This window comes from Stylophora pistillata, chromosome 4 (genome assembly GCF_964205215.1).
Source record: "Stylophora pistillata chromosome 4, jaStyPist1.2, whole genome shotgun sequence".
NCBI lineage: Eukaryota > Metazoa > Cnidaria > Anthozoa > Scleractinia > Pocilloporidae > Stylophora > Stylophora pistillata.
This window is the reverse complement of record NC_142522.1, coordinates 38,927,254-38,947,349: the sequence shown is the minus strand read 5'-3', so window position 1 is coordinate 38,947,349 and position 20,096 is coordinate 38,927,254. Positions and strand designations below refer to the sequence as shown.

The 20,096-nt window shown below is 39.7% G+C and overlaps 2 protein-coding genes across 2 annotated transcripts; both read right to left on the bottom strand.

Annotated features, from left to right (window-relative positions):
• Positions 1–3,008: 3,008 nt before the first annotated feature.
• On the bottom strand, positions 3,009–5,850 carry LOC148733652 (melanocortin receptor 4-like). Its single transcript, XM_088759148.1, has one exon. The coding sequence runs from the start codon at positions 5,508–5,510 to the stop codon at positions 4,491–4,493; it is 1,020 nt and encodes a 339-aa protein (XP_088615274.1). The 5' UTR covers positions 5,511–5,850; the 3' UTR covers positions 3,009–4,490.
• A 12,597-nt stretch (positions 5,851–18,447) lies between these two features.
• LOC111344586 (adrenocorticotropic hormone receptor-like) lies at positions 18,448–19,849 on the bottom strand. The gene has a single exon (XM_022951829.2). It carries the CDS (start codon positions 19,799–19,801, stop codon positions 18,878–18,880), a length of 924 nt encoding a protein of 307 aa, XP_022807564.2. The 5' UTR covers positions 19,802–19,849; the 3' UTR covers positions 18,448–18,877.
• Between the last annotated feature and the right edge of the window lie 247 nt (positions 19,850–20,096).

The window sequence follows — 20,096 nt, the reverse complement described above, 5'->3', positions numbered from 1 at the left end:
TGTAGCCGTGCAGTTATTACATAGGCATGTTAATTTTAAAAAATGGTTAAAACATTCTTCCGTTTCCTGGAGTTTTTACGTTGGAAACATATTAATCAGAATTTCTATGGCCTGATTGATCACGTTTCGTTTTTTTCTCGAGCTCACTTATTACGCATCAATTCGCACATACACCTTCAACAGCACACCATCGCGCTGGATAATCGCGACTTATATCAGAAAGACAATGCGGCAAAGTAAACACTTTCTGATGCATAATAAGGTCAACCACAATGATTAACTACCGATTCCTTTAACAAATTGCCAAGGTTACGTACGAGTAGGCCAAAATTTGTAATACCATTTTTCTCAATATTAGGTGATCTCAGAGAAAGTTTGACCTTCCTTTATTGAGAAAGAAAAATGGATTCTCTTCGTACCAATTAAACAACAGAGAACTTACTGGATACAATGAATATATGAAGTTCATATATTTTGAACTGCGGTATGAAATACGTAAGATGCACGATCCTTCATACGTATTTAATACCGCAGTTCAAAATATATGAATTTCATATATTCATTGTATCCGATTTATCATCACGGGTTTATTACGAATCAACCTAACGGCCTGCTCCCAGTTGGCTTGTTAGCTCAATTGGTAGAGCGCTGCACTAGTATCGCAGAGGTCAGTGGTTCGAATCCCGTATAGGCCTGATTTTTTTCAGGTCTGATTTTCGCTATTGCAAAAATAGCGCTATCTACTGCGAAGGATCGTGCATCATACGTAGAGAACTTACTGCTCACACTGAATTCAAATGTATAAAGCGTTATACTGGATTTCTGTTGGAGACGAGCTTGAGTACCCATCTGCCTTTGGTGATCTGTTATCATCTACAGCCCACACAATTTTTGCTAAAGGATCGAAGAATTTTGAGCTAATTTCAAATCAAAGCTGTTGAATTCTAAAGTGTTCGAAAATTCTGAGCCTCATATGCAGTCTGGTTTCCTTTAAAAGCAGTGACAAAGAGAATTTTAGCATGGCGAAAAGTTTGTAACAGTCCATTATCGGCAGGAACACGTGGGCTCCTGATATCAGCCATTACAAACTTTGGCCCTCTGTAGCTGTTTATCGTGATTGATCTGTAACATTTAAATGATTTATTCTCTTTCAGGTTTTATTTTTATTATCATTATTTAGAATTTTTTATTCAAATAAAGCAGTTTTTCAGACCGTTGTTTTTTGGACCGTTATTTCAATTGCATGACTAAAAATGAAAAAGGGAAAGATTTTTCACTTTGATATTGAATCAAAACTTGATAAAAAGGATCAAATTACAACTCTTATTAGCTAAGACGAAAAGTTTTAATATAACTGGATACAATACTGAAAACGGCTCGTGGTATTTCTAAACTTTTGGTCTTTCAGTCGTGCAGTTTGCGTAATAATCCTTGTGAAATACATCCCACGCGGAATTTACGTCTTTTCTTCATCTGTTTACAAGTACTCTTCCTTTTTCCTGTCACGTTCCGGTGAACCGTTTAAACATGCATAAAGGTTAGCTCTCGATCTAAAACACCAATTTTCCAAATTTTTCCGCACAGTTTACTAGTTTTTGCAAACTGTACATTGCGCAAATGCTACATGTTTAACTGGGAATGCTATCTTTACAAAATCACCATTTTCTAGTTATGTAAACCTATAAATTATGCGTCAGTCGTACACAATTAATCCAATTTAAGCTACAGAAGACGTGTGCTCTGCTCATGCGATGTGATTTACATATGTGACAAACCTTTGTGGAAGAAAACTTGGTTTTGTCAAGAGTTGCTCATTCCTTCAGCTTTGATTTCCCTCGTTGACCCTAAAGCCCGCCGAGAAGTAAGGCTTGTTCAATGAAAACTTAGTCTACTTCATATTCTCTTCAGCCGGAGAAAACACTATGGCTGACAATATCTTTTTTTGACCGTAACAAGATCGGCCATGAAATGGCAAAACATATTAAATGTAAAAAAAGCTTGCATGTAAATCCATTTTCCCAGGACACAGCTGTAGTTTTCACGTAAGAGTGTACACTGATTTTTTAAGACACAATAACCTCTTGGGTCTACACTTTTATTTAACGCGTCCAAGGATTTGTTTTTTTAAATCAAAATCAATCTTTTGTATCATTTTACGCTTTCATCGGTGAGACCGAATTAAATCGCAAAAAGCTGCTATATTCCGAAAGTCTCACATCAAAACCAAATCGAACTGTGATGGCAACGGCAAAAGGTAAAGGTCGGCACACACGAGGGGACTAGTCCCTGCGACTCGTCCCAGCGACCAGTTTCATGCGACTAGTCCCTTCGTGTGAACTACACATTTCTGTGGTCGCAGGGACCAAAATTTGGTCCCTGCGACTGGTCGCACGAATTCAAACTGGTTTGAATTCGTGCGACCAGTCGCAGGGACTTGTCGCATGAAACAAATGTTTGTCCCTTCGTGTGAACTGTTTGTGCGACCAGTCCCTGCGACTGAACGGTAAATAAGCCAATCACGGGTCAGTATGATTTGTAAACATTGCAGTTTCTATGAATTTTCCGTGAATTCTAGATTTCTACAACTGAAGAATAAAAAACTACTTCTAGTTTTGTAAACATATGCAGATGCCTTGGAGCCGTTTTGATGGAATTTTTACCCTATTTGACTCTGTGTCTGTTAAAAATAAAAAACAAAAACGGAACACGTAAAAGCATGAATACTCCGACTGACTAAGTGTAGTTCATTTGCGTTGATGTTTAATAGTGCTACAATGAAAAGTCACCAAATTTTCATTGTTTTCGTGTAACGCCCCACACTAAGAAACATCTTTTGCCTCTTAATTTTCCTATGTTCTTGTACAATCGAGTGCCCTCGTGTGAACGCCTTAAGGGACTAGTCCCTGCGACCGGTCTCCTCGTGTAAACCCTTCAAAGACTTGTCGCCGGGACTAGTCGCACGGACTAGTCGCAGGGACTAGTCCCCTCGTGTGTGCCGACCTTAAAGATTAATTTTTATTTCCCATGTTTTGTCTTCTACTGTGTTTTACATTTAGGTAACTTTCTTTAGAAAGACAATAGGTCAAAATTAAATTGATGACTTTGTTTGCCTGCTCAATCTATTGGGTAATTCTCAGTGACATTCTATGTAAAATATGCAAACGTGCATACTAAGCTCTCGTTAGGAAAAATGTTTTTGATTCTGGAACGTGAAACTTTCATATCGGGCATTGGAGTCGTTTTATCTAGCACGGATAATTTGTTAGGTATTTTGTGGTAGCTACCCTCTTACAATAGGGACCTTAAGAAACCACGACGGCGGCGCCAAGGAAGACTTCGATTAAAAAAAAATTTCTACTCTAAGCTAGAATTTCAAAAATGGCTGCAGGAGCTTACTGTCTCATGCAGCGCCACATCTCAACCTCAGCATGACGTATAAAGTAGCCGTTGAGTTCCAAATGGAAATTAAAATAATTTGCCGTCGCGGTTTCGGTTCGCAGACGACACAAATTTTGGCGATTTCACGTTGTTGTTTTGTATAGGACGGCTTAGAAATGTACAAAGTTTCAAAACGCACGTGCGGAGCTGTTCTGCCAATTAGATCTGTTATTTTTCCACGTCCTCGTTGCCGTCGCCGTCGTGGTTTCTTAAGGTCCCTATTATCATGATAATGGTGCATGAGATGTGAGATGTAACTGATAATGTTTTCAGCCATTTATAATCCATTTCCGAATTACCCTTGGCCTCTTTTTCAAAACGAGGCCTGGTGCTCAACCATTCTTGTGAAAATGAGTTTAATTTGCATGTGAATGAAAACTTATTATCATATGAAAGAATGAGCACCAGGACTCGTTTTGAAAATGAGGCCAAGGGTAATTCGGAAATGGGCTATTAAGAGCCAGCCATTCGTTAGCAAAGACAATGATGTGAAATTTAAGATGATCGTTTAAGTTTTTCTCCCTTTGGTGGGAGATATTTCAAGATAAATGATTTCCTTCATACTTTCTTATTCAGACAGTTTATACCAAGCTGACAAACCATCTCGTTTTCCTTGCCTAATCTTGTTCATAACACAAGGAAAATTTTGAAAATATTATCTAAGAGCCAGTCATTCGTTAGCAAATACAATGATGTGAAAATTAAGATGATCGTTTAAGTTTTTTCTCCATTTGTTGGAGATATTTCGAGATAAGTGATTTTCTTCTTACTCTCACATTCAGACAGTTTATACCAAGCTAAAAGGCCATCTCATTTCCCTTGCCTTAATCTTATTTATAACATAAAGCAAATATTGATAATATTGACCTTTTCAAATCGTGCAAACGAATCTAAGCCACTTTTTATTTTTTTCAAAATCATTAATTATATATCGTATGTATCGTATCACCATAACAATCTTCCAGTTTATCATAATAATTCTTTTCACGTAATATATTCAACAATCCATGTTCAGGATTTTATCGCAATCTACTCTAAACTTTAAAATAATTTTATACCATTTCTGCTTCACTTCTTTGAAACCAGCTTGTTCTCGGTTCTTGCAGGATAATTGTCAAGTTCGTTGTTGCTAAATCGATCGTTGCATTTCTTTTTCTTCTGCATGCCGTGGTTAAAATCTTTTTCACAGTTTCCCGAATCTCCCGATAACGCCAGCAATAGACTACAAGATTCACTGACGAGTTGAGATAGATCAGGAAAATTGTGACATAAAAAGCTGTTATTAGTGAAATACTGAATTCGGAGGCCACTAACAATATTCCGCAAAAAATATTTGGTAAATAACATGTGACAAAAACGGCATAAACATAAAAGGCATTATAAGCCGACCTTTTAACCCGTTTCACTCGCATTTTTTCCAGGTCCGTCGTAATTTGACATTGGGCTTCTATTCTATTTTTATGATACCGGGCAACTTTGAAGATCCGATAATACGCAACACTTGTCACAAGGAGTCCCAATACCTCCAGCACCACAGCTACGATGTCGTTGTAGTTTGGTAAAAAGATATAAACCAATGTTATCGATCCACTGGTCGACCACAGCATAAACAACACAATGAGGACACGCTTCGTTGTCACAAATTCACGATAACGAAGATGCAATGAAACAGCGAGTAGTCTGTCCACCGCAATGGTGACAATGGAGCAGAAAGATGCCACTGCGAAGAAGTACGCTGCCAACAGGTACACTGTTACGAAAACGGGACAGAGAAAGTCGAGATCGTAATCTCTCTCTGTAGTTTTATATAATATGACCGCAATGATACTTCCGTGCATCGGCTGAACCAATAATCCAACAGATAGATCAGAAAAGGCTAAGTTCAAAAACATGGCCTTCAGTGTCGCCGGCATTGACGCCTTCCATAAAGCACGTATAACGAGGAGATTTCCAAGAATGGCAATGATGCAAAATGTAAAGTTGAGTACACAGAGAGACAACAAAAAGTGATTTTGAAGTTCCGCCAGGCGGACGAGTTCTTTTAGGCGTGTGAAGCAAATATTGATGTGCATTTTCAAGTGAAGTCTTGACGATGCGATCCTCGCAGTTCAAAGGAGGTTCGATAATTTCACTATTTGCTGTTATTTACCCGCAGCTCGAATATTCTCCATATCAATTATTCACTGGACTTAAGGTTATGTTTATTCAGGAGGATTAAATGTTTAAGTAGATGGAAAAAAGCTGGCACCCTGCACAACTGGCGATTCAGTTTACCTTTAATCAAAGACATCTATCGTTTGGTTTGCCAGATTGCCAAAGGAATGCGGTTTCCTTTTCGGTTGAAGCAGTTTGTCGAGTTGATGAAGGTGATTCAAGGAATAGTGGGGATTTTTCGAAACCTTTTTTTTCTCATACATTCACGAGGAGATGAATATATAAAGTAAACAAGACTACTCAAAGACTGCTCTTAGTTTGCGATCTGCTGTTAAATCCCATGCCGCACAGACATGGAACCTCGAGCACAGAATTATAACTCGCATTTTCTTTTAACGCGTCCTTGATAGATGGTTTGGATACTCCTTAAACAGAAAAAAAAAATGTTGAGAACAAATTACAGTTCGTCTGTGTATACAATTTGTTCAAACGGACAACGGTTCATTTAATTAAAAAACGCATAGCGAGCATCAAAGCATTATTGCTAGAAACTTGGATTAACGTTGAATCAGAGGATTTTAATACATGATTCTTTTCTAAAAGGTTGCAAAACATATCAATGCCATTACGAAACCATTTGTTTTAAGATGAGGATGAGTGTTAAGCAAAACAAATTATTTTACCACAAATATGGATCTTATTGAAACCAAGCAGGTGACTTAACAAGAACACAAGAAAATATTTTCTATTTTTTCTACGCTTGTGCTCTTTTCTTTTTAAAATCTTTACACTCTTTGTCATACAAGACTCGAGGGTTACAAACAACCTCGGAAAACTTTTCATCAAGGTCTACTGTGACGGCCTCCGCCGTTTCGTTGACATGCTCAGACGAGGGGAAAACAGGAGCGAGTCCTATAATTGGCCTAATAATAACCATGAAAAAATTTCTTAGTTCTGATTGGTTAAGATGAACGCAATTTTAAGTTAATTCAGTGCAGAAGAGAGTTAATTCAGTGCAGAAGAGGGTTAATTTAGTGCAAAGAAAGAAATAAACCAGACATTCTGATTGGTCAGAATGATTGGTTAATGTCGATGTTAAGGTCAATGTCAAGGTCAATGTCAAGGTCAATGTCACTTGCAGAGTTTGAATAAATTATTTTTGTACGTGATGGGCGCGCTTTTCTCCTGCGTAGTTATGAGAAGCTAACTCGTATTTTTTCATTTATATTATTAATAGATAATCACTTGATTTTCTCGTGCAATTTGGAATAAATAAGCACTTGTAAGTTTTTTCAAAGACCACAAATTGCACTCGCCCTACGGGCTCATGCAATTTTGTTAGTCTTTGAAAAAATCTACTTGTGTTTTATTTATTTCAAATTGCACTCGAAATTATGTGATTACCTATACAAATAGAGCAAAATGTAGATAAATTTCCTTGTGCTTGTACATTATTTTTTTTTCACTCGGAATACGCGAACGAAAGCATAAGCATAAGCGCAAGAGAGAGGAAAACTTTTGATCCTTGCGCTTTGCCTGCTCTTGTGCTTGCGTCGCTAGTGAAAACCAGGCTCTAACACTGAGCTAACCAGAACTTACCGAAACAATGGGGATTGAAATCCGCTAATCACATTAGATCGCCATGATACCAATGGAAACGCGTGAGCAGTCGACCCTATCATCTGACGAAAACTAGCAAGCAGTCCAAACGTTGCGATCTACATCTCAGGTGACTAAATCGTGAGACAAACGATTAAACAGTTTCTTATAAATAATCACTACGATAAGCAATGACCTACTTCATGTTATTGACCTGAAGTATGGGTGCACAGGTTGATTTGTCGACGCGAACGTTTTTCAAACAAGCTCGCTCGCTATGCTAAGCATATTACCTTTCTCACAATTTGCATTAAGAGCCCTATCGTTCCTAGAGATCGCCATGTTCGGCCGCCAGTTCAGTTCCCACCAAAGGCGCTCGCAGAGTTGCCGAACTAACATCCATGAGGTTCCCGAGAGAAATGATCCGACTGACCCAGAGAGCCAGGGAGACGCTAAGAGGGAAGCCGAGTCCATCGCTCAGAGCGTAACAACCGTTCTCTCAACTGACAATGACGCGGATTAAATCAGATCCAACTTCCAGCAAGTCTTTAACAAGACCAAAGACCGTCAAAAACGCACGTTTGAAAAACTTGCGTGCAGGAAACAGGTTTTTGTTTCACCAACAAGAAAAACGTTCAACTATGTTGACAAAACTAAGTGGGTTATCCACCTTTCATCCGGGTCCCTTAGTGATGCTGTCCCTGTGACAGGTGTTTAACAGGTGTCCCTGCTAAAGAAAGGATTGAATTTTGCCGTGACTCCTGCGAATAGTAGAGAGTTAAAGTTGGAGACACCTTTTCGACCTGGGAAAGCGTCAAGCGTGGGGTTCTGCAGGGGAGTGTGCAAAGTCCTATGCCATTCAACATGCATTTTTATTAACGATCTTTTCGTCCATGTCAAGAGGGCCAAGTTGAACACTTATGCGGATGATCGTCAGGTGTACTACTCCCACGTCTATCCAGCAGCCCTAGAAGCATGCGCACCTCATGGTGTTGGGGTGGCCGATCAGTGGTCCCATGAGAATGGGATGTTCGTTAATGAGAGCAAGCACCAGGGTCTAGTCCTCGGTGATACGGAGTATAGTTTTTCTTTCCCAGTAGCGGACACGTTAGACACTTTTGGAATGGAAATAGGTAACAAACTGAATTTTTCAAGTTAATGTCATGTTGCGCTTTCAAAACTCATCCGAAAGGAAATCTTACTTAAACTATACAAAGCGTATATTTACCTAATTTTTATTATTGCTCTTCGTTCTGGCACTTTTGTGAAGCGCGCGATAGGAATAAGCTTTCACTCAAGTCCTTTTCTTTAATCTTCGTGGCAGCTACATTCTTTCACTTAGTAAACCTTAAACAACTATCTATGGTGTTAACTCCTTTTCCTACTTTTCAGTTAAGCAGTGGAATGCACTGGAGGACTTTTTTCGTACCAGTTTTTTTGCAGACTTTAAAACCAAAATACAGGATGTTACCTTCATGTAGATTCTTTTTTTGCTTGACATACTTAAACTTAACATTGACAATTTGTAAATAATATTTTCTTTTCTTTACTTTTATGCGTTTATTATTAATATTATTATCATTATTTTGTATATGTATTTATAAATTATTTTTTATGTAGTCTCGTTATCACCTCGAAGATATTAGCTCTTTAGCTTCTCTAAACTTGGAGGTTATGTATTTACTTATGTATGTGTGTATCCCAGTTAAGATCCCCAAGGAGAGTGACCCAAGCCTTGAAGACCGCACGACACTAACACCTGCTCAGATTGCGGACCTCTTAGGCTTCGTATTGTGATCCACATACTTCCAGTATAACGGTTCGATCTACGAACATCTAAAGGGTGCAATCATGGGGAGCCCGGTTTGCGCGGTTATTGTTAACCTCTACATGGAGGTATTTGAACAACAAGGAATAGAATCCACAACACAGAAACTCTAGATCTGGAAGCGCTACGTTGATGAAACCTTCACCATCTTGGATCGTAGTCATGTCAACTGTTTCTTACAGCATCTTAACAGTCAGCAACCTACCATCCGATTCACCATGGAAACTGAGAAACTAAGATAACAATATCGCCTCTCTCCGGACTAAATCATCAGTCATCTCCGAGGAAAAGAAACATTTGTCATCAGTTCTTTTTTCAAACAGCTATCCCCCCCTCCTTTGTACTGAAGGTCAGCAAAACAAGAAACTCCTCCTCAAGCAGAGAGCTTGTGACGTAGTTCAAGTCCACAGTGGTTTTGTCCTATGTAAAGGCATCTGCGCCGTATTCAAGTCTGACATGACACTTAGATCGCAGTTAGTACGACCAAAGGACACTGCCAATCCAATTAGACAGGAAAGTGTGGTTTACAGGATTGCATGTGAATCCAGAAATATCTATATTGGTGAAAAGGAAAGACCTATGCGACAGAGAATGAAAGAACACAAGAGGGATATACGTTTATCTCGTACCCAGACCTCCGCCGTTTCTGAGCACGCCAACAATACCAGCCACCATCCGATTTGGAACGAGCCAAAGTTTATTTATCGAGACTCATACTGGTGCACCAGAAGAGCTAAGGAAACTATCCACATAAGACTTCACCCTGATACCATCAACAGGGATACCAACTATCAAGAAATTAAACACAACAGTAAGACAGCGAGCCGCCGTGGGAACAACTTGGAGTCAGACCCCTAAACTCGGGGAACAATGGAGATCGAAATTCGCCAATCACATTACATCGCCGTGATACAAGTGGTAATGCGTGAGCAGTCGACCCCATCGCCTGGTGAAGGCTAGCATTAAGCTCTCGAAATATCGCGATCTATACCTTAAGTGACTGCATCGTGATACAAACGATTAAACCGATTTTTATTAGTTACCACCAGGAGGAGAAATAACCCTTTACGATAAACATTTATTTCGCTCAGTTCCTAAGTATGAGAATATAAGTCCCGTGAAATATTACCTCACCAATTATTTCAGCTTTACATTCAGAGAAATCATAAATGTGCTCACACTAAAGAAAGCAATCTCTTACGGTGGCCAAAAAATGTCACTGCAAAAGAAGTAGTCCCGCGGCAAAAGAAAAAGACCACGGTAAAAAGAATAGACTCACGGAAAAAAGAAATATCTACGCGGCAAAAGAGAAATCCCTACGGATAAAAAAACCTCACGGAAAAATGGGAAGACTCGCAGCAAAAGAAAAAAACCCCAAGCGAATTGAAAAAGACTCACGGGAAAATAAAAAATAAAAACAGCTATTAATCTACTTTTTTTAATTCTTTTTTTTTTTTTTTGCCGTGAGGTTTTTTCTTTTGCTGCGAATCTTCTCATTTTACCGAAGGGAATTATCTTTCGTCGTGATTATTTTTTCTTTTTGCCATGGCGATTTTTCTTTTGGCGTGGGGTTATTTCTTTTCCCATGAAAGTCGTTGGGTGGGCCACTGTAAAAAGGCCTAGGAAGACAAAGTAAATTGTAACAACTACGCTGTTACGCCGGGAAGAAAATCGTCCCAATTCTATGACTTACTCTAATTTTTTGACCGTGAGCCATCGAAGAACAAGTTAATGAAAGATCAATGATTTCCAACTCCTTCCTGATCAATGACAAAAATCTCTTTAGAGCCTATTTTTCATATGCTGTCTTTTTTTTTTAACAATACTTAATTCTTTAATTTATTTGAATAAAGTGTTTTTCTCAAACATGTCGTCAAAGTTGTGCAAACATGAAATTGGTATGCAAAAGAGCTTGGACTGCAAAGGTTCATCGTTCGATTTCTTTTTGAAGTTTCAGAATTTTCGTCTAGTGACGTGCGTTGGACAAAGAAAAAAGTTTCGAGTCCCCGTGAGGAATCAAACTTCAGACCTGCAGTATGCAGGACCTGTGGCATATATCAACTTGGCAACTTAGAGTCCCTGTGGCTCAGTGGTAGAGCATCGGAGCGCGGAATCCGAAGGTCTCAGGTTCGATTCCTCATGGGGAATCTGAATTTTTTCTTTGTCCTATGCTCGTGACTAAACGAAATAACATCTTTCTAATCTTGTTTCAGATGGCTAGTTTGAGCTACACTGTAAGTTGAATTTTTAAACAAAAAAGGTCGGAAGAAAAGCATTCGAGGCATTGTTTATCTGCTTTGTTAGAGTCTGCCTATTAATTAAGGGCCTTAGATACGCTGAACATTTTAATGTGGAGTGACAACAGATGATTTAAAAGACATCCCGTTAGATTAAAGGAAAGATGACGCAGAGGGTGCATTGCCGTTTAACAATATATAATAGCGGGGCTCCCACGCGCGCTTTGCGCGCGTGAGGCAGAGCCCCATACCCATGGAATATGGTCAACCTCTTTTCGTTTGGTTGTCACCTGACTGATCGAGCGTACGTACGTACGTGCCTTCAGATTGCACGGGTAGGGTAGAGGAGACTATCAAAACGAAAGGAGGGGTGTCTCAGGCCAGTCTTAGCAAATGCCCATCTTTTATGTTATCGTTAATATTACGAACTTGGAAGCTCCGCTTTTAGGCTTGGCTAAATCTATATATTAGTGCCAATTCAGCTGTTGGCTTTTAACTTCGCCCTTTCGGAGATGGACGCCGCTTTCTGCGCTGATAAATTAAAGCAAATGACTGAAGTTGTCAAGTCCCAAACGGTCTTCTCCTTATTTATGATCGTACTTGACCTATTCGTCGTCCCTATAACAGTAATCGGAAATGTTCTCATACTACGCGTCTTGTAGAAAACCTTATCAATACCTGATAACATGAAGAGGTTCTTTTTAAGTCTTGCCCTCTCCGACTTAGCCGTGGGAGTTCTTATTCAACCAGCCTCTGCTGTTATTCTCGCTGCGCCGTTGAGCAAGGTGAAAAACGAAAGCAACAACTTAAATATTTTCTATCCGCATCTTTTAACGGCAAAGATGTACGCTTTATATTTCCTGGTGGCAGCGTCGTTTTCACGACTGCCGCCATCGCGTTGGACATATTACTCGCTGTTTCCATGCATTTAAGATATGATCAACTTGCAACAGAGAAACGCGCGCGAGTAGGTTAAGTACTAATATAGTTTACGGATGGACTTGCAACTTTATCTTATACGAAGCTTCCCAAGAATAACGAGATTGTGGCGGTGGCCTGCAAAACTACGGGACTTCTTGTGATGACCATAGCATACATCCGTCTCTACAAGTCGTTTGACATCACAAAAATCAGATACATTGCCAACCGCAAGCTGGAAATTGTGAAAAACTAGCATCTGCAAAGGAAAAGAAGTCTGCCTTAAATACTTTTTATGTCTTTGTTATTTTTCTATTTTGCTATCTCCCGCATTTGATCAGTCGTGTTCTTCTTGCAATGTTTAAGGTACATTGCTCAACAGTAACGGCTTACTATGCGACAGGCACTTTGGTCATCTTCAATTCGTCTTTGAATCCAGTTATTTACTATTGGCGATATCGCGAAATTCGCCATCTTGTGAAACTTACTGTAAGGCAACTTTTTGCATAAATGATCATGCAAGAAATGGACCGACCAAGAGTCCCGTGGACCTCTCATGTAAGCCTAAGAGCATTTCCGATGGATCACCGAGGATAACTAACCCCATATACAGGATTGACTGGCATTGAATAGCAACTCATAAAATCTCATAACTCACCAATTGTTGGTATCAGCTGTTGGGGCGATATCTTCTGTTATAAAAACTAATCTGTAGTTGTCCTCACGACGGAATCAGCAGGAACCGGCGAATATACCTATTTTTGCATTTGCATCCTTTCGAACATTTCAGTCGCCATAATGCTTTCTTGTTAAATTTATCCATTTTATTCCTTTTCATCTTCGCCTCTGCACGATTAACAAAACCGTTGGGCAAAATAGATCTCGGATTCCAGTTTCTCTTATTGCCCAGCATTACATCATGTGGTGTCCGCTGTGCGAATGGCAACCGAAAGGAAAATAAGGAAATTAAGATGAAACATCACACAAAACTGGATCAATTTTTCCTGTCACTGTCTCTTGCTAAGAGCAAATCAATTTGCTCCGTTGTCAACGTGATCCGATAGAAAAGAGTGCTATTTCTTGATCTGTTTTAGCATGAGAACGCAGGTGATCAAATCATCTTGAAGTCAAAAACAGGGTGTGTAGACGTCTGATATAATGTAAGAAAACATCACACACGCTGGCAAAAGATCAATCAGGTTTGACTTGGGAGGTCAATCACAAATCCGCCTCACAGCGTGTTTATATGCATTCTCACCGAAAATTTATTCGGTTTTCTTTTGTCATTGACTCTTTTCCAGCCGGCAAAAAAACCTTACAGCTTGGCTATACAAAACTTAAGCTCACTTTGTTTGTCGTTACATGAAGTATCCCTTACAATATTTGCGGTTTTGAGACACCGTGGGTTCAGAGTTTGGGGTCACGTGACCTAGATCACCCGCTCGTGTTTGGATGCGTTCAAATCGATTCGTTTTCTCACGTTCATAAGTGTTTTTCGAGCCATTTTCCCTCTACAGTAGCCCTCAGGATAGCATCATTAAGCTGGAATGTGGGTAGAGGCAAGCCTCTAAAAGAAAACAAAGGTGAGAGGTGGTTTCATGTAGACTGGACCGCGAAAATGCTTTCATGCAAGCTTGGCGAGTTCACAAGTAAAGTCGTGTCTCTGGCCCACCTGTGGATGGCTACCAGGACCTACCAAGGCTTTTTGGGCCAGTTTTGAGTGGCAAAAGTCTCGATGGATGTGATCTTTTGCTGGTAGGACTGGGTGGCCCGACGCTGCAAATAATTTGTTAAAATGGAAATGTGAGGTGTTGTCTTCTCGAGTTGTGGTGAAATTTCCCAGAACTCTTATCGGTCATAAACGAGGCAAAGGTTGTGTTTGCGATACTAGCTTTCGTCCAAAGGAAGAACAAGGGCTAGCAGATAAAGTGAGAAGGTATTTTCCAGCCAAACAGCAATATCTGCCCCTGAGGTGTGTTTTGAATGCAAACTTCTGATTTCTCGAGTAAGTTTTGATCTTAAAAGATCGACACTTTTTCAGTGTTGTTCTTGGAGCAGAATGCTGGATTTATGGGATTTGTTATATGAACGGTTCACTGCAATGGAAATCGGGAATCATTGTGGGTGTTTTAGGCTGCAATAGGTGTCACATCAAACAGCCTTGCAATGTACACACTTACATAACGTTGTCTCTTAATTTCAGCAAGAAACAAATAAAAACAGTAGTGGGTCTTTTTACACCCATGTATGCATACATACATACATAGGTTAATTGACCACTCCCCATAGGGGCTTCTCAGGGCCAACACCCACCCATCCCACCCAGGGGAGGACATCCACCACACAGTAATCTCGTGCGTGGGAATTAACGTCTCCTACCCTAACCCTGCAGGAGACGGGGCCTACGGTTTATTCGTCCTTATCCGAGAAGACTAGAATATCGATCCATTTCTTGATTAGTATGCTTAGTTTGCTGGAAAAGGGTTAACTTTAACTTGCACATCTTTACTTAATGTCTCGACTACTCGATTTTTTTATTTAAAGTCATAACTGCTTAGCTCCTGCAAGGTGATTCCGAGCTTCAAGGAACACAAATCCTTCACAAAATAATAAAAAAAAAAGCGGATCGATGATCGGGTAACAGACTTTGCCCGCTGCCACTGTCCTTGTTCAGCTACGTACGTGTCAGAACTTGTTTACGCCACAATTTTAAAACTTGAAAACTTCGAGACTTACCCATCCGGTACAGATTAGATGCTCAAGCCAGAACCAATATCAGGTAGTTACATGCTATCAAAAAGTATAAATAAAATTGGAAAACTGGCAACCCTTTAAGTTTACTTTACGGAATAGCCAAGCGTTTCGAAATTTTCTTCCCGTGCAGCCATGAGCTTACGAATAGAGGATAGGTGAAAATGGAGAGGTTTTTCGCATGGTTTTTTCGCTCGATTTCTACTGATAAATTTAAACGACAAGGTCGTGAGGGGACTGTTTCTATTGACATCATCCTCGTAAAGAATTCTCATTTCCAGATTTCTTTGCCGTACGTTCGCTTAAAACAAAATTAAAATTTACCTCAGTTTCTTTAATAACACTTTTAAAGGTCACTATCAACAAAATGAAGTGTCTACCGAAAAATTTTAAGTTTCAGTTTATTAGATTCGCCGACAGGCAGGGACACCACAGCAGCTTGCGCCAATTACTGCGGGCCCAGTAAATCTCCCCATCCCACCCCAGGGGAGGACATCCATCACACAGTAATCTCGTGCGTGGCAAATTAACGTCTCCTACCCCTAACCGTACAGGAGACGGGAACTACTGTTTCCGAGAAGACTAGAATATTTATCCATTTCTTGATATTATAGAAAGGTAGTAAATTCTCCTCAGTCATTTTACAAGACGCTGAGTGTTGGTCCGGCCGGGACTTGAACCCTCGACCTCCCGCACAACAGTCCGGCGCTCTATCAATTGAACTATCCTGCAGGAGGCAGTTAAAATCATCCTACGCGGGAATTTAAAAGACACCACAGAAACTATATATCACTGGAAAGCTTAGATTCTGTATAGATTCTGTAAAATAACAAAAGTTTTTAACAGTTTTTATTTTTGAAGGCACGTGCAAGCCTTTAAAGGCAAAACTGACGGTGTTTGCTTAGCCAGCCTCTGCGTTACCGCGGATATCCAAACAAACAGGACCGTACACTCAGCATATGATTTGCTAACACATGGCCTGAGGCTTTTGCGATACTCCTATTGGTTCCGAGAAAGTCTGATTCAAAGTTGGACAATAAAAGCCTCACACCCTTTTGCGCACAAAAAAGGTTAAAAATCTTTATTTTGACAAATTTAACTTTACAAAAAAAGCGAATTTTTGAAAATTTGGACCAGAATTTTTTGACGGTGACCATAATAATTTGAGATTTTTAAGGGGAAATCCCATGAAAAGGACTTGATAAGAAAGTAGAGCCATAAATTATACTGACAGTGAAATGAAAGTTAAAGAGGATATTACATGACAACGCGTAAGGAATTTTCTCTTCGAAAATTATCACCCCGAGGAGATAGATTCGCTTTAACATGATGTATTTAATTATTCTAGTTACAATATTCCTATGAAGGATATTCTTTAATTGATTGTACTGATCACCTGCACGTAACGTTAGAAGTGTATTGGATTAATGAGCGAAGAAAAAGTTTCTGCTTCATGTTTGATATTGCCTTGTTTTGTATATATGACACAAACCATGTCGTTAGCCAATGGTCGGATACAGGTCGGATACAGCTTGTACTAAACCTAGGAATGATGAAATGATCTACACGCTGAGGTTTCACAACGAAACGACAATTGATACGGAAAGAATTCAATAAAAGAAAACAGAATTAGTACTTGCGCGAGGGATTGTTGGGTGAATTATTTGTGATGCACAGTTTTCTGCTGAAAACGTGATGGGATCAGACACTGACTGAAATACGTTTAAAGACAATTTGGGTCGCGATCACTTGATTACTTTTTATCTTTGTATAGAATCAATGGCAATTCAATTATTTACAGCTTAAAAATGCTAACGTCATTCGACAAGATTACCAGAAAAATCTCTCTAATATCCGCTGCACGTTTTCATATCCGCTACAGCCGACGAATTTCCTTATTGAGGATTAAGAGGAACTTCTCATCTTAATAAATTCCTAACTCATTCTTACGAGCTACTACTAATTAAGGGCTGTCAATAGCATATAGATAAAAAGCATGATATTTACAACTCTAATAATAACAATCTTGTTGAAAACTTTTAAAGGCAAATAACAGTGTCAGTCAGGAAATACCGAAGTTTTCCTTCACGAGTATTCACAAATCGCGCAACTAAGCTTTAAAACTTAACTACGGGTGTTATCAAAGATGTTGCTATTAAAATTTTGAGAGAGAGATCAGACAGTCAAACCTTGTGCCATTGCTGATCATAGCACAGGCAGCCCAAGCGTACTGTGTGTGACCATAGCGTACACAGCCTCAAGCGTACGTGTGGGCCGCTAAAAAAAGGAAAAATTATAAAAAAAAAAAGAAAAAGAAAAATTTTAAAAGGATAATAAAAGTGAGAAATAAAACATGTGAAGTCTCCTTGCTTTTTTCCCGTAGCCGCTTTGTCGTTTACGGTCCTTTTAACGCTCTTTTGGCGACTTTCAAGTTTGTAACGCGTGCGGTGTCACCTGTCAACTGTATAATAGGAAAAATTATGCAAAACTTAAGAAAAAATTAAAAAGGAAAACAAAAACGAGAAATATATCGTATGAAGTCTCCTTTCGTCTTTTCCGTAGCTTCTTTGTCGTTTACGGTCCTTTTAACGTTGTTTTGGCGACTTTCTTTGTAACGCGTGTAGTGCTACCGGTCAAAGGTGTATAAAAAAACTCAAGGTTGGAAACTTCAACCGGTCTCTGACACCAACCGTCGCCACTCGGAGGCCGATAAATTCCACAAAAGTCAACCGATCTCCCTCAAATTCCACCCGCGAGAGCGCTTAGCTATTGCCTACCCGTTCCAGCGGCAAAAGTTTCCAAATTCCGCTGCATCGATACGAGAGCCGCTCCGTTTTACCACCCGTTCTACCTAATCGCTTTGTAGGTACGCGTAATCCTTAGCCTTTACTACGGGATTCAAATATGAAAGTGCATCTGACCAAATAAAAAACTCTCCGGGGGATCGTTAGGAAGGTTGTCACGTTTGTACTATTGTCAAATAGCACCGTCTGGGGAGTGGTGCATGTAACTCGACCCCATGCGCTTTGATATTTGAATACCGTGGTAAGCGCAAAATGATTACGTGTACCTACAAAGCGATTTAGCCAGAATGGGTGGCAAGACGGAGCGGCTCTCAGATCCATGCAGCGGAATTTGGAAACTTTTGCTGCTGAAAAGGATAGGTAATTGCTAAGCGCTCTCGTGGGTGGAAATTGAGGGAGATCGGTCGACTTTTGTGGAATTTATCGGCCTTCGAGTGGCGACGGTTGGTGTTTGGGACCGGTTGAAGTTTCCAGCCTTGAGTTTTTATAGAAAGGACCGTAAACGACAAAGAAGCTACGGAAAAAAGGAAAGGAGACTTCATGCGATATATTCCACGCTTTTACTTTCCTTTTTAATCTTTTCTTAATTATTCTCATAATTTTTCCTATTATACAGTTGGCTGGTGACACCGCACGCGTTACAAAGAAAGTCGCCGGAACAGCGCTAAAACGAGCGTTGGCAAAAAAGCGGCTACGGTAAAAAGGTAAGGAGACTTCACATGTTTTATTCCTCGCTTTTATTATCCTTTTAAAATTTTTCCTTTTTTTCGTTCTAATTTTTCCCTTTTTTAATGGTCCACACGTACGCTTGAAATTCCATCTTAATATGTTAGTTATTGCCGTTAATGAACCTTACACCCAAAGTCACACACAGTACTCTTGGGCCGCCTGTGATAATAGCAGTTTGCAGGACACATGTCGCTCGTGAACATGTCTAAATTAAATACGTAGTTCTCTGTACCACAGTGTCGAGGACAGTCGAAGCATTGGAGCGCGGAATCTAAAGGATTCTTATTTTTAGTCCTCATGGGAGGTTACACTTTTCCCTTTGTCCCACGCTCGTTGGAAGAAGAATGACACATTACAATAGTTTGTAATAAATTTTACATTCTTCTTCCCTTTTCAGTTTATCATTTTCCGGTAATCAGTCACAATAAATCTCTATTTCCTTTAAAGCTACTAAAGCTGTTTTTTACAAATTGTCGAATCTCACGATATCTCCAACAATACACAAATGGATTTAAAGACGAATTGAGGAAAACCAAGAAACCAGACATGTTGTAGGCGACTTGGAACGATGTGTTTGAGTGATTTACCATCAAAAGAGTACTTGATAATAACAGTGGAAGGTAACAGATAAGAAAAACGACATACACGTAGAAGGTATTCAGAGCTGACTTCTCTCTAGATAATTGGACAGCATTTTGCTCTTGAACCTGGCACTGAGTTTGAATTTGATTCTGATGATATCGAACGATTCTGTAAAGATAAAGATATGCCACGGTTGCGATAGCAAATCCCACTAGTTCAATTATAACAGTGATCAAGTCAGAAAGGTTCGACCGCAGTAAGATAGACACTGATGCTCCAAAAGCTGCAGCTATCCAAAGTAAAAGAAAAATAATTCCTATTCGCTTTGGCGTTACAAGCTCTTGATACCTCAGATGTAAATACACGGCGAGAAGTCTGTCCAGTGCAATGGCGGTGACAGTCATGAACGATGCACCTGCCACCAAAAACGTAAAGAATAGTTGAATCGTCAGGACAGTGGGACACAAGAACTGACTGTTCCTCTTACTCAAATGCAGCGCAATGATAGCGCCGTAAATCGGTTGTAAAAACAATCCCACTGCAAGGTCAGAGACAGCAAGACTTAGAAGTAGTTTTTTGAAAGTAGGTGGTAACGATACGGCTTTAAATATGGCCCGTATTGCAAGAACATTTCCAACAATCGCCACCGGAGAAAAGGCGAAGTAGAACACACAAAGTGACCACATCAATTGATTATGAAGGGAGACCGTTTTGGCAACTTCATTCAGTCGCCTCTTGCATTCTTCTTCAAACGTGCCCATGTTTCAACTTCCAACCCTAACTCACTTGTCTATCATTTATTACTTGTCAAGGCCGATATGCAGGATGTCCATGTTATTATCTTCTTAAGTAAATACCTCACCTGGCGACCAATCGCAAAGCAAAGTCAGTTTAGATATTTGAGGATCTCCACCTGTTTGGCTGAGATAGATATATTACTCTGTAGTACTATGTAAACAAACTAAGCTTTCCATTTCCTTAAAGAAAAGGTATTAAGTGACAAATGAACAATCAAAAAATGTATACATTAACTTTTGCCGAGAAGTGAAAAGCATT

Excerpts from the sequence above, each read along its gene's own strand:
- LOC111344586 (XM_022951829.2), bottom strand. The coding sequence starts at position 19,801 with ATGGGCACGTTTGAAGAAGAATGCAAGAGGCGACTGAATGAAGTTGCC.
- LOC148733652 (XM_088759148.1), bottom strand. The coding sequence starts at position 5,510 with ATGCACATCAATATTTGCTTCACACGCCTAAAAGAACTCGTCCGCCTG.